We start from the raw sequence: 14,234 nt of genomic DNA on the forward strand, positions 1-14,234 counted from the left end.
TTGTTTGCGAGTTAGGAGAAAAAGGTAAAGCTTAATCTGAAAGAGCTAACCATAAACGAATCAATCACTAAATTTTTGTGGTGACTTCCGAAAGTTTTTATCATCGTAGAGTCCTAACCAACAAAAGGTTGTATGAAGCTTCATTAACTTTTTAGCATATGGAGTATTAGTAATGCTTACATTAATTATGTTGTCATTATTCCTTATACGATGTTTGATTTGATGCATTAGAAATAACAAGTCTAATTTAGTGTAGGTACTTTTCATTGTATGAATTTAAATATCTGCCTTTTTCTCATAACTCACGAACAGCCTCGTCTAATTTCTTATCAAGATATGGTGTTTCTATAGTTATTTTCCAAAGCAAAGAATGATCCTCCTCTTTTTCTAAAGTACCGCTACTTTTAACTTGTCCCTCCTCATTAGTACTTCTCATTCTCTTAGACATTTTTGCTTCACTTTTTTCTATTAAAGAACCTACTGCTTGATCTTGATAAGTCTAAGAGCAATTCACTATGCTTTTTCCCTTTCTGTCCTGCACTTTCTTAGGACAATATGTGTTGTCCATTACAAAACTTTATTAACCATGTAGGATTGTGATATTTCATATGCCTTGTTATTGTAGTTCTTCACGTGTTTTCATACATCCTTGAGTTTCATTGATGAAATGGACGACTTCTGAAAAATTAAGCATCCTCGTTGTGTTGTTGCTTCTTTTACCATTTCTATCGTCCTAATTTTCAAAAAAATTGTTCCTCGTACTAATAATTGCCAACATTTATAAAATAAAGTCAAACTAATTTCACCTATGTAAGAAAATTCAAGTATATATAATGGTGAAAAACAAATTTCAACTTAAATATCCAATGGTTAGGACAACACATCTTGTCCTAAGAAAGTGCAAGATAGAAAGGGAAAAAGCATAGTGAATTGCTCTGAGACTTAATAAGATCAAGCAATAGGTTCTTTAATAAAAAAAGATGAGGCAAAAAGGTCTAAGAGAATGTGAATTACTAATGAGGAGGGACAAGTTAAAAGTAGCGTTACTTTAGAATAAGAAGAGGATCATTCTTTGCTTTCGAAAATAACCACAAAAGAAAAGACGACACTTGCAATAGACACCAGATCTTGATAAGAAAATAGACGAGGTTGTTTGCGAGTTAGGAGAAAAAGGTAAGGCTTAATCTGAAAGAGCTAACCATAAACGAATCAATCATTAAATTATTGTGGTGACTTTCGAAATTTTTTATCATCGTAGAGTCCTAACCAACAAAAGGATGTATGAAGCTTCATTAAATCTTTACCATATGGAGTATTAGTAATGCTTACATTAATTATGTTGTCATTATTCCTTATACGATGTTTGATTTGATGCATTAGAAATAACATGTCTAATTTAATGTAGGTACTTTTCATTGTATGAATTTAAATATCTGCCTTTTTCTCATAAATTGCGAACAGCCTCGTCTAATTTCTTATCAAGATCTGGTGTTTCTATAGTTATTTTCCAAAGCAAAAAATGGTCCTCCTCTTTTTCTAAAGTACCGCTACTTTTAACTTGTCCCTCCTCATTAGTACTTCTCATTCTCTTAGACCTTTTTGCTTCATTTTTTTCTATTAAAGAACCTACTGCTTGATCTTGATAAGTCTAAGAGCAATTCACTATGCTTTTTCCCTTTCTGTCTTGCACTTTCTTAGGACAATATGTGTTGTCCATTACAAAACATGATTAACCTTGTAGGATTGTGATATTTCATTTGCCTTGTTATTGTAGTTCTTCACGTGTTTTCATACATCCTTGAGTTTCATTGATGAAATGGACGACTTCTGAAAAATTAAGCTTCCCCCTTGTGTTGTTGTATCTTTTACCATTTCTATCGTCCTCATTTTCAAAAAATTGTTCCTCGTACTAATAATTTTCAACATTTATAAAAAAGTCAAACTAATTTCATCTATGGAAGAAAATTCAAGTATATATATTGGTGAAAAACAAATTTCAACTTTAATAACCAATGGTTAGGACAACACATCTTGTCCTAAGAAAGTGCAAGATAGAAAGGGAAAAAGCTTAGTGAATTGCTCGGAGACTTAATAAGATCAAGCAATATGTTCTTTAATAAAAAAAGATGAGGCAAAAAGGTCTAAGAGAATGTGAATTACTAATGAGGAGGGACATGTTAAAAGTAGCGTTACTTTAGAAAAAGAGGAGGATCATTCTTTGCTTTCGAAAATAACCACAAAAGAAAAGTCGACACTTGCAATGGACACCAGATCTTGTTAAGAAATTAGACGATGTTGTTTGTGAGTTAGTAGAAAAAGGTAAAGCTTAATCTGGAAGAGCTAACCATAAACGAATCAATCACTAAATTTTTGTGGTGAATTCCGAAAATTTTTATCATCGTAGAGTCCTAACCTACAAAGGGTGTGTGAAGCTTCATTAACTTTTTGACATATGGAGTATTAGTAATGCTTACATTAGTTATGTTGTCATTATTCCTTATACGATGTTTGATTTGATGCATTAGCAATAACAAGTCTAATTTAGTGTAGGTACTTTTCATAGGTTCTTTAATAGAAAAAGATGAGGCAAAAAGGTCTAAGAGAATGAGAAGTACTAATGAGGAGGGACAAGTTAAAAGTAGCAGTACTTTAGAAAAAGAGGAGGATCATTCTTTGCTTTCGAAAATAACGACACTTGCAATGGATACCAGATCTTGATATGAAATTAGACGAGGCTGTTTGCGAGTTAGTTACAAAAGGTAAGGCTTAATCTGGAAGAGCTAAGCATAAACGAATCAATCACTAAATTTTTGTAATCTGACAGTTGTAATTTGAAGGTTAAACTTGTTCGAGTTACCAAGAGAGAGCACGAGATTACAAACTTATAGTTTTTCCCTCAATCATATAACAATCATTATCATGAGAGATGATCTCCTGGAACGGGAGATCTTGAAAGCATGAGCTGTTTCACGTTGCATTCTCACTTGAAACATCATTGTTTTCTTCATTTGCAACAATCATATCATCTGGCAATGGTTCCTGGATGACAGATAGTATCCATATTTCAGATCAAAAGTAATGAAATCGAATATATGAATTTGTTACAAGTCTAAGAAAGTAAGAGGGAACTAGTAGTTAAATGACGATACAATTGGGACACTGGGAATATGCAAGAACCCGAGAAGTGACAACTCAATGCTGAGTAGCACTTTTCTCTTTGGCAGTAGATATATATAAGACTAGTTAACTACGTGAAATATGCTTCATAATTATGTGCAATCCTTTATAAATTTATATACCTTACCCGTTGTGTAAACAGTGACTACAATTCCTTTTGGTAGAATGGGTAAAAGCAGGTGATGTGTGATTGTGAAGGTTTTACATCTTAATTTATTTTGTTTGATCACTTCAGAATGAGATTACAAATGGGAGCACTGAGTGAATGCAACACATCACCGACGAGAGAACATTGAGACTGCAAAAAGGCTGACAAACTTTTGACTACACCAAGTCAGATTCAATGGTTTAAACTTTAGAGGCCTATCCTTTGTAGACAGCTAACCCGGTCCGAGAAGCAACACTCTTTCTCACATATGTACTTATGGTACACCTACCTCCAAATTCAGTCTATGATAAACTCCTTTTTTTGATGAGCTATCTATCATCTATAGATCTAACTTATATTTAGAAACTGCCTTATCCTGTGTGGACTGCTAGCTAACCAGGTTTGGAGGACCAACCCTCTTTCTCTCAGCCATATACAATCTACGAGCACCACCCTTCAATCTCCTCTAAGTAGGATTAGTAGTGGCCTCAAACAAAAATAACAAACTAGTTACATAATTTGTGCCAAAAACTCCTACATCTAATTGCTCTTTTGGTATTCTTATACATTTCTATCCTTACTACAATTTCACGTGTAATATCCCTCACTATATCAGCATGTTGAATATTTGTTCCTTTGAATTGTTTCCAGTTCCTTGCTTTCCAAATGTGGTATACCATAGCTCCCCATAGGGCTGTTATCACTTCCTTTTGAACTTCTTCCAATGCTTCTTTTTTATCATCTCCAAAGTGCATTTTTGTCTAGGATTGTCTCGTTTTTGTGATGAGCTGTCTCTAACTTCCATTTAGAAACTTCCTTTTTTATTAGTTAAGTACATGTTTATCAAATATTAAAAGATGGATATGTTGAGTTGCAGGAAGAGATACGAGAAAAGTGATAGTTAACAAATTATTCATCTCAGAAACACCACACAAAGAAGGCAACAAACCAGAACAGATCTTAACAGAACAAACTTTCAACGAAGAATGCTAGACCAAAAGCCTTACCAGACAATTGGATGCACCCTCTGCGTTCTCTTTTGCTGTTTCGGGTATATCATTGCTAACATATTCATTTGCATTGGCTTCACTTGTGGACTTGTGCTAAAGATAGAATACAAGTCAGCTACCACTGACATTATTTCCTTCAATACTGTCTAATTTAAAAGGTATCTGACCAAACGTATAGAAGCTGCATAGAACTAACCTCTAACGTTGTGGAGAAACCGCCATTTTCTGGCTGGTTTTCATTACTGGAAGACCTGTTTTGCTGAGATAACTCACTGCTGCCAATATTTACAGTATCTTTGGTATTGCTTATATCACTCAAGCTGAACTTTCCACCATCACACTCATTCCCCTGCAACATTTCAAAATGTTTACAGATTCAATTTATGAGATACGACGATAATAACTTGAACAGCCAGTATGCCACATTCAGTGTGAACCATATAGTTTTAAGCTTATACTTTCATTGTTACCCAAATAAATTCTCCATTGTCAATTTGGTGATGACTATCAATTAATCAACCTCTCCTTAACCCAACCTACCTGACCTGGGTCAACCATACGAGTCCTCAATATGTTCCACTCTATCGGGTATATTTTTCATTCTAAAAAGTATAAAAACAAATTGGGGGTTCTCTAACTAAAGGTTCTCTACTCACATTTATCCCTACAAGACCTAATGTAACTACGGCAACAACAATCATGCCTTAATCCCAATTGGTGATGACTATGTCCAATTAAAACCCAATGGAATATCAGTAATTAACCTGAGCCTTCAAAATTTATCAGAAGATTCACCAAGCTTACAGCATAGAAGCCTATATGCACCATCCAAGAATTTCATAAATGACCTGACCACAAGCCTTATGTGGCCGCCTTTTGTTTGTGTTGACTATAACAATTGAATGCAGAACAAGTGCTCCACAAACCTACTATCTCTTCCTCCACCTTTTCTTACCCAGTAACACACAAGACAACGAAATTCCCCACTATCACGGTTCTCATCACAATACTATCACAACACAGCATCCTCCCCAAAATTTAACAAAAAAAAGTTAATCCCTCCATCCCATTTTATGTGGCAACATTTGACCGGGCACGGAGTTTAAGAAATAAATTAAGACTTTGAAATGTTTACCAAATTGCCCCTTCAAAAAATAGTCATATTAAAAAGTAGACTCACTTTTCTCTCTCCACATAAATGTATTGGAGTACTATTTTAAGATTAAGTGGGACCAACAAGGGTAAAAGAGGAATTGTACCTTTAAATACTTACCATATAAGGAAATGGTGCCACATAAAATGGGACGGAGGGAGTATAATCTAGGCGTCCCCTCTTCCACCTCGGTAACATCATCCTCAGCATTGTCTGAGTACTCAAATATTCAGATACAGCCTTCAGAGCCTGAGGGCCTCGTTAACGACTAAATGGGTCAATTCTTCAGGAGTGGGCAAATGTGTTTGTGATTTTGGGGCATCATTACATTTTTGGACAGCTAACTAGGTCCCAGAAACAACCCTCTCTCTCACAACCATAATCATGGGCCAGATCATTCCACAATCTTGTCTAGAAATTAAAACCGACACCTTTTTCATGATGAGCTATATATCATCTATAGGTCTAACTTTTATTTAGAAAAGCCTATCCTGTGTGGAGTTGTAGACGGCTAAACAGGTCGGAGAACCTACCTTCTTTCTCACAGGTCACAACCATACTCGCAGGTAACATACCTTCACAATCTTATTTAGGATTGATTCCTTTTTGTGATGAGCTATCTTTCATCCACAGATCTAACCTATATTTAGAAAACCTTCTAAGATATAAATAGTTAACTACATTTTATAAAATATTAAACACTAGATATATAAGAGTTTCTGGAAGAACTGCTCACAGTAAAGTGGTAGTTCACAATTTTTTATTTTATATCTTGGGATAAGGCACAAGTACCTCCGAAAAACCTGAAATCCTAGCGACACACATAAACTTAACTAGGGTCATATTAACCCTAAACTATTTTAAAATTGAATAAATGTCACCCTAAATGTTGATGTGGCATGATAACCAAATGAGTATCCTCTGTGTGTATTACACGCGCTTCACAATTTTTAAAGCATTAAATCTCTTTTTGTTTCCATTAAAATCCCTTTCTCTTTCTTCATTCTGAATCTATAGTTAGCCGCCATGTCATTTGTACCTCTTTTGTCATTAGTTCCAGAACTAGGTCTTCTTACAGATCTGGTTCTTTTACACCTCAACTTGAATCGTTTTTGTGTTGAGATCTAGTTTTTCAAAGAAAAGTAAAAATGGTGAGATTATGTGTTGGAATGCGAGGGTTTTTACTCCGATTGACGATTGACAACCAGAGAAGACGCCGGAGAAACAGAAAGTTCATCCTCATTCTCAGCTCCTAACTCATCACCCACAACCTCAGACTCGTATTCATTTCCGCTAACATTCAAAGAATCCTTCCCAAAAACCCCAATTCCCTAAAAACGCTTCTTCACTAAGCACCGAAGAATTATGAGTTACCACTTACCACAGCAGAAGCCAGAAAAGGACTGAAAGAAGACACACCATGTCTAAGACGAACATGAAAGTGGAATTTTTCATTGGAGAAAGGAAGAGATAAAGGAGGGGTAGCAGTGGATCTTCGAGAAAGTTTGATCTCAGAAACACAAACTAAATAAGGTAAGTAACCTAGAAGTAGGTTTTCATGGAACCACTTTTCAACGACCAAAAGTCTTACCGGACAATTGGATGCACCCTCTGTGTTCTCTTTTGCTGTTTCAGGAATCTCATTGCTGACATTGGCTTCAATTACGGAGTTGTGCTAAAGAAAGAATACAAGTCAGCTACCACTGACATAATCTTATCCAATACTTTATAAGACCAAGCATATAGAAACTGCATAAAACTAACCTCTAATGCTGTGGAGCCACCACCATTTTCTTGTTGGTTTTCATTACTAAAAGACTGTTTTTGCTGAGATAATTCATCAGTGCCAACATTTACAGCATCTGTTGTATTGCTTAGACCACTCAAACAATCTTTACCACCAGCATCCTCATTCCCCTGCAATGTTTTATTGGATCCATCATTCGAATTGGCCAAACTTGAAGTCTGAAGTTCGGAGCCTAATATCTGAAGATAGACCCTAGTCGAACAGAATACTATTTCCGTTTATGATTACTTGGTGTGAATACAAACAGTTGACTTTTCTAGAATAGACAGAATTCTTTTTGTCTCTTCATTTCATGAAATATATTCTGGTTCTATCTCATGTACTTCCTAGGGCTTTCCCCTATTCTCTCTCAACTTCCTGTTTGATTCTTGGTATTTGCATATTTTCAAAAAATCAAGACATACAATTTATGGGACAGCAATACTTGAACAGACAGTATTTTTCTTTGCTTGGCTAAACCAATGCAAACTAGAATGGTTGAGCTTATGCCTTCATGGTTTTCCTCTATGATTATTGTCATTAATATGATATTACCATTGAAGCCAATTTATTGGCATTAAGTCTAATAGACAAGGCTTTCTGGCTAATGGGTTTCTGATTATGAGTAATTTTGTGACCATTGGAGCCTTTTTTCTTATTGGTAATATTTTTATTTTATTTTATGACAGGGGAAACCACAGCCGCTACCTTTTGTGTGCCCATTGAGTAGAAACTTTGTTCCTATGCAATAGCTCACAAACCACACATGAGAGGTAACCCTTATTGGTAATATATTAAAAGAAAAATTCTTCTTCTTATAGTAGATTGTGTTGGGTTTTTCACAAATTGAGTCCTTGTCAATTTCTGTGCTCCTAATTTTATATACACCCAAGGACAGTCTTTTGACACGCCTCAAGCTATGAGAATTCCCTATATCAGTGTTCATGATGAAGTATTTTTCTTAAAATTTCCATCATTCTCGATGGACAAAACAAGCAATCAATCAGTTGCCCAAACAAACTAGATCAACAATATAAATTCTCTATCTGTTCCACTCTTTCGGGGCACATTTCATACTAATCTCTATAATACATAACACAAACTTAACAATAACGACAATGCCTTGATAAATCCAATGAAATAACAGTAAATTACCTGAGCCTCCACCGGTTTATCAGAAGATTCACTAGGCTTACCACCTGCAGACAAAACAATGGATGGAAGCCTATTAATATCCCATCCAAGAATTCGACAAATGACCTGACCATAAGCCCTATGTGCCTGCCTCATGTTCGATATAGTAATCGAATGCTGAACAAGACCCACACAATCCTTAAACCTCTTACTCCACCCTTTCTTACCAACCCCACTACACACAAGACAAATAAATTCCCCACCGCTCTCATTGTTCTTCTCATAATACTCTCTCAACCCACCATCCTCCTCAAACAACTTGGCGAAAAAGTTCATTTTTTTCTCCTCCTTTTCCACTTCCATATCATCATCATCATCATACATCTCCTCCTCATCATCATCAACTGAGTACTTCAAATACTCCGATACCGCCTTCAACCCCTGTTGCTGAGCCCGGTTCCCAGCAACACTAGCCAATTCTTCAGCAGTGGGCAACTGGGGTTGCAAACTTGGTTGTGCAGTGAAACTGGGCCAGCCGGAATCAGTGACTGGAGATGATTCAGCAGGAATTGGAAAAACCCATCCAACACCAGAATCTATTAAAGCTTCCTTCAGCCTTTTGGATTTCTGCTTATTTTGTTTCTTAAACTGAGTAGAACCGGAGGGTTGTAGACTCACTGGGGTTTGGGGGTGGAGATTGGGGTGGACATGGGGGTGAGGGGGACCTTGATGCCATAAAGAATGGAGGTATCGAACTTCTTCTATTAATCTCTGCTCATCGTAAGGATTCATTGGAAAACGTGACATTTTTTACAACTTGAGCAGAAGAGCTTTGGGTAGCTACTGTAAAAATGCCAGGGAATTGCCGGAAAATGAAGGGTTTGGAGCGAAATCTCGATTCCGGTGAAGAAAAATGGTTTCTTGACGGGAACTGAGAAGGATTTCGGGCTGCTCTGTTTTCCAGATTCGATTTTTCAAAAATATTGAATATTCCTTCAATTTCAATTGTATTTATATGGTTTCAACTTTAAACAAAATTTGGGCTAAATTTTATTTAAAATATCTATTGGTTAATATATTATCCTTAGTCGTCTTATAATTAATGAAATAGTAATTTTGACATACATATAATTACATATTAGGGGCTAAAGTCAAACCTTAAAGCAGGCCTTAATATTTCTTTTAATCTTTTTTCTTTGAAAAAAATATTATATATATTTTTATTTAAATTTTCTTGGTTTACACCCATTGTTCGGAGTCCGCATTAGAGCCGAATAAATTTGGACAGATTCGAATTTAGTTGGGGCTCTCCGAACAACAGGTGGAAACCAAAAAAAAAAGTCAAGCTTGGACCTAAATTGTTTTCCTTTTTTTCTTTCTTAACCACTCTTTGTTTATTTAATTACCACCAACCCAAAATCCTCCTTTTCAGTTCTCGATTTATGCTTTGAAGAACCTATTTTTTCATTGAAATTGGAGATTTTGCTCCAAACCCTTCAGTTTTCGACGATTCTCCGATATTTTTACAGTATCAAACGAAAACCCTTTTGCTCAAATAGTTCAAAAATGTCACGTTTTCCAATGAATCGTTATGATGAGCAGAGACTAATATAAGAAGTTCGCTACCTCCACTCTTTATGGCATCAAGGTCCCCCCCACCAACTCCACTCCATGTCCACGCCAATCTCCATCCCCAAACCCCATTGAGTCTACAACCCTCCGATTCTACTCAGTTCTAGAAACGAAATAAGCAAAAATCGAAAAGGTTGAAGGAAGCTATAATAGATTTTGATGTTGAATGGATTTGTCCAACTCCTGCTGAATCGGCTTCGATCACGAAATTTGACTGGCCCAGTTTCACTGCACACCCTAATTCGCATCCCCATTTGCCACCTGCTGAAGAATTGGCTAGTGTTACTAGGAAGCGGGCTCAGGAACAGACGTTGAAGGCGGTATCAGAGTATTTGAAGTACTCTATTGATGATGAGGAGGAGGATATGTATGAGAATAGGATGATGATGTTATGGAAGTGGAAAATGGTGAGAAAATTTTAAACTTTTTCACGAAGTTGTTTGTTTGAGAGAGATAGTGGATTGAGAGAGTATTATGCGGAGAACAGTGAGAGTGGTGGGGAATTTATTTGTCTTGTGTGTAGTGAGATTGGTAAGAAAAGGTGGAGTATGAGGTTTAAGGATTGTGTGGATCTTGTTCAGCATAGCATTCGATTACTATATCGAACATGAGGCAGGCGCATAGGCTTATGGTCAGGAGCTGAGAATGAGGATTACGGACCGTAGCTACCATCAGTGGAATTTATATTAAATTTTATCCTACAGATCCAAACTACGACTCACAGAAGTTTCTATGGACCATAGATCCCATCCATAGAATTTATATTGAATTTTAAGGCTCAAAAGCTCATTCTACGGGTCCAAACTACGGCCCGTGGAAGGTTCTACAACCCGTAGATGGGTCTGTAGGAATTGGACCCCCAAATTTGACTCTCTGAAGTTCTTCCACGACTTGACAGTATAACGACCCGTAGAAGGGTTTCATAGTTCACCGCTTCAGAAAACTTTGTTGTGGCAGTCTCTGGTAAGGCGGCCATAACTTTTTACTTCAAATTCAAAATGAGACAAACTTGATGGCGTTGAAAAGACTACTCATAAACCTTTAATTTGATAGGTCATGAACCATTTAATTCATTATATGCTGAGAGATATGATCATTTAAAGTTGATCTAAGTAGAATCTTACATCAAAACTTACTCGATAAGGAAACTTTCCACTCAACTTTGTGTTAGGGGATTCTAGTGATCTTAATTCATATCAAAATTCATTCACAAACTAAATAATTCAACTAATCACCTAAGAATCACTCGATATGACATTTTTGCATAATGAAGAATGGTTTAGGCCTTAGCTTGGAAAGTTTAGGGATGTAACAATTCCTTTGTTACCATTTAATTTGAAATGACCGCCACATCAATGTGAGTCTTAGTTCTGCTTTCTGACTTTTCCTTTCGATTTTCAAAATAATGGTATATGCAAGAGATAGTGAAACTTGTAGTCAATAACCTGATGCATAAAATATCATAAATTACACTTCAATAAGCTAAGAAACTTCTAAAATCCTTCTTTTACTACAGCTGAATGTTTGAAACCAGAAAATGACTTCATTGTCATAATAATTTGTTCTTTACTCAAAATCTACAGTATATTAGTCAGCTGATGATAGTCAAAGCTCATCATCAATGGCTGACTTCTTCCATTTTCTTAGTTTATTTCTTGATATCCTTATTTTCCATAGCAACCCCCCATAGTACTTCTTCTCTTTATAGATCCCAACTCATCACTTAGCAATAATCTTCACCCAAAAATGCCACCCACAACTTTTTTTGAAGTCACAAAACCTAGACAATTACCCAAAACCAAACCTTGTTCATACTTAATTCTCATAACAAGTACCTAAAGAATCATAGTGAACTTTGATGGGAGTTTCTCTTGAAGCAATAATACGTTGATGTAGTCGCCACCGTAACCACCAAGGACTATCTAAATTGATTCTGGTAAAGGTGATTGGTGATGTTTGTAATGAATAATGATTAGAGGTAACTGGCAATGCAGGTGAATTGTGGTGGTTGTGCGATGAAAATTGAAGGTAGATGTATTCGCAGGAGATGGCACGTATTTCATGAAATTAATCGAGATACATACCAGCCCCAGCCATCATATTTGTCAAAAAGAAAAAACATGGGGTACATAGATAATAACTAAAGCATAGGCCTCCCAAGTATAAACTTTCTCAATAGCACAGCCACTGATGAGTACATCTTCTCAATTACATTCATACAATAAAGACAAATCACTAAGGTATCATCAGATTTACAGTTATGTCTTCTCATACAAACTAATTTCACCTATAACTTCATTGAAAGAATGAATGTCTCTATTCAAATATCACTTGTAAAATTATATTTAGATATTTTTGTTGTTGTTATATACACCAATCATAGTTTTCTTCATCTTTATACTCAAAATCCATTTAGGAATTATTTGGTAAAATGTATAAAAATAATGTTGAATATGGAATATTAGTAATGCTTACATTAGTTATGTTGTCATTATTTCTTATACGATGTTTGATTTGATGCATTAGAAATAACAAGTCTAATTTAGTGTAGGTACTCTTCATTGTATGATTTAAAATACTTACCTTTTTCTCGAAACTCGCAAACAGCCTCGTCTAATTTCTTATCAAGATCTGGTGTTCATTGCAAGTGTCGTCTACTCTTCTATAGTTATTTTCGAAAGCAAAGAATGATCCTCCTCTTTTTCTAAAGTACCGCTACTTTTAACTTGTCCCTCCTCATTAGTACTTCTCATTTTCTTAGACCTTTTTGCCTCATAAAAGTACAGCTACTTTTAAATTGGCCCTCCTCACTAGTACTTCTCATTCTCTTAGACCTTTTTGCCTCATCTTTTTTCTATTAAAGAACCTACTGCTTGATCTTGACAAGTCTCGGAGCAATTCACTATGCTTTTTTCCTTTCTGTCTTGCACTTTCTTAGGACAAGATGTGTTGTCCATTACATAAACTTTATTAACCTTGTAGTATTGTGATATTTCATTTGCCTTGTTATTGTAGTTCCGCACGTGCTTCCATACATCCTTGAGTTTCATTGATGAAATGGACGACTTCTGAACAATTAAGCATGCCCCTTGTGTTGTTGCTTCTTTTACCATTTACATCGTCCTAATTTTCAAAAAATTGTTCCTAGTACTAATAATTGCCAACATTTATAAAATAAGTCCAACTAATTTCACCTATGGAAGAAAATTCAAGTATATATTTTGGTGAAAAACTAATTTCAACTAAAATATCCAACGTTTAGGAAAACACATCTTGTCCTAAGAAAGTGCAAGATAGAAAGAAAAATGCATAGTGAATTGCTCTGAGACTTATTAAGATCAAGCAGTAGGTTCTTTAATAAAAAAAAGATGAGGCAAAAAGGTCTAAGAGAAAGAGAAGTACTAATGAGGAGGGACAAGTTAAAAGTAGCTTTACTTTAGAAAAAGAGGATGATCATTCTTTGCTTTCGAAAATAACCACAAAAGAAAAGACGAAACTTGCAATGGACACCACATCTTGATAAAAAATTAGACGAGCTTGTTTGCGAGTTAGGAGAAAAAGGTAAGGATTAATCTAGAAGAGCTAACCATAAACGAATAAATTACTAATTTTTTGTGGTGACTTCCGAAATTTTTTATCATGGTAGAGGCCTAACCAACAAAAGGTGGGCGAGGCTTCATTAACTTTTCGACATATGGAGTATTAGTAATGCTTACATTAGTTATGTTGTCATTATTTCTTATACGATGTTTGATTTGATGCATTAGAAACAACAAGTCTAATTTAGTGTAGGTACTTTTCATTGTATCAATTTAAAATACCTGCCTTTTTCTCCTAACTCGCGAACAGCCTCGTCTAATTTCTTATCAAGATCTGATTACCATTGCAAGTGTGGTCTATTCTTCTGTAGTTATATTCGAAAGCAAAGAATGATCCTCCTCTTTTTCTAAATTACTGCTACTTTTAGCTTGTCCCTCCTCATTAGTACTTCTCATTCTCTTAGACCTTATTGCCTCATCTTTTTCTATTAAAGAACCTACTGCTTAGTCTTGATAAGTCTCGAAGCAATTCACTATGTTTTTTCCCTTTCTGTCTTGCACTTTCTTAGGACAAGATGTGTTGTCCATTACATAAACTTGATTAACCTTGTACTTTTGTGATATTTCATTTGCCCCGTTATTGTAGTTCTTCATG

General features: G+C 35.6%; 1 protein-coding gene and 1 long non-coding RNA gene across 7 annotated transcripts in view; one reads left to right on the plus strand and one right to left on the minus strand.

The window, feature by feature from the left end:
• Positions 1–12,370, plus strand: part of LOC107063161 (uncharacterized) — a 20,910-nt gene extending 8,540 nt beyond the window's left edge. The window contains exons 1-3 of one of the 2 annotated variants that reach the window (XR_001475102.1): positions 5,614–7,021; positions 7,964–8,047; positions 12,035–12,370. This is a non-coding gene — a long non-coding RNA (uncharacterized lncRNA). Of the gene's footprint in view, positions 1–5,613; positions 7,022–7,963; positions 8,048–12,034 lie in introns of those variants that run through there. The other variant, XR_001475103.1, reaches the window with a different exon arrangement.
• Positions 2,694–9,431, minus strand: LOC102594821 (uncharacterized). 5 transcript variants are annotated; one of them, XM_015314641.1, is made up of 6 exons: positions 8,430–9,418; positions 7,253–7,405; positions 7,080–7,163; positions 4,532–4,684; positions 4,333–4,428; positions 2,694–3,039 (listed from the first exon to the last, which is right to left on the minus strand). In XM_015314641.1, the coding sequence occupies exons 1-6, from the start codon at positions 9,213–9,215 to the stop codon at positions 2,968–2,970; spliced, it is 1,344 nt and encodes a 447-aa protein (XP_015170127.1). In that variant the 5' UTR covers positions 9,216–9,418; the 3' UTR covers positions 2,694–2,967. The 5 variants fall into 5 exon arrangements, with proteins under 5 accessions (XP_015170127.1, XP_015170128.1, XP_015170129.1 ...); XM_015314642.1 differs by having other exon boundaries at positions 4,333–4,422; positions 8,430–9,417; XM_015314643.1 differs by lacking the exon at positions 7,080–7,163 and having other exon boundaries at positions 8,430–9,426.
• Positions 12,371–14,234: the final 1,864 nt, after the last annotated feature.

The sequence above is a fragment of the Solanum tuberosum genome, unplaced genomic scaffold (assembly GCF_000226075.1).
Source record: "Solanum tuberosum cultivar DM 1-3 516 R44 unplaced genomic scaffold, SolTub_3.0 scf00312, whole genome shotgun sequence".
In the NCBI taxonomy this organism is placed as follows: Eukaryota; Viridiplantae; Streptophyta; class Magnoliopsida; order Solanales; family Solanaceae; genus Solanum; species Solanum tuberosum.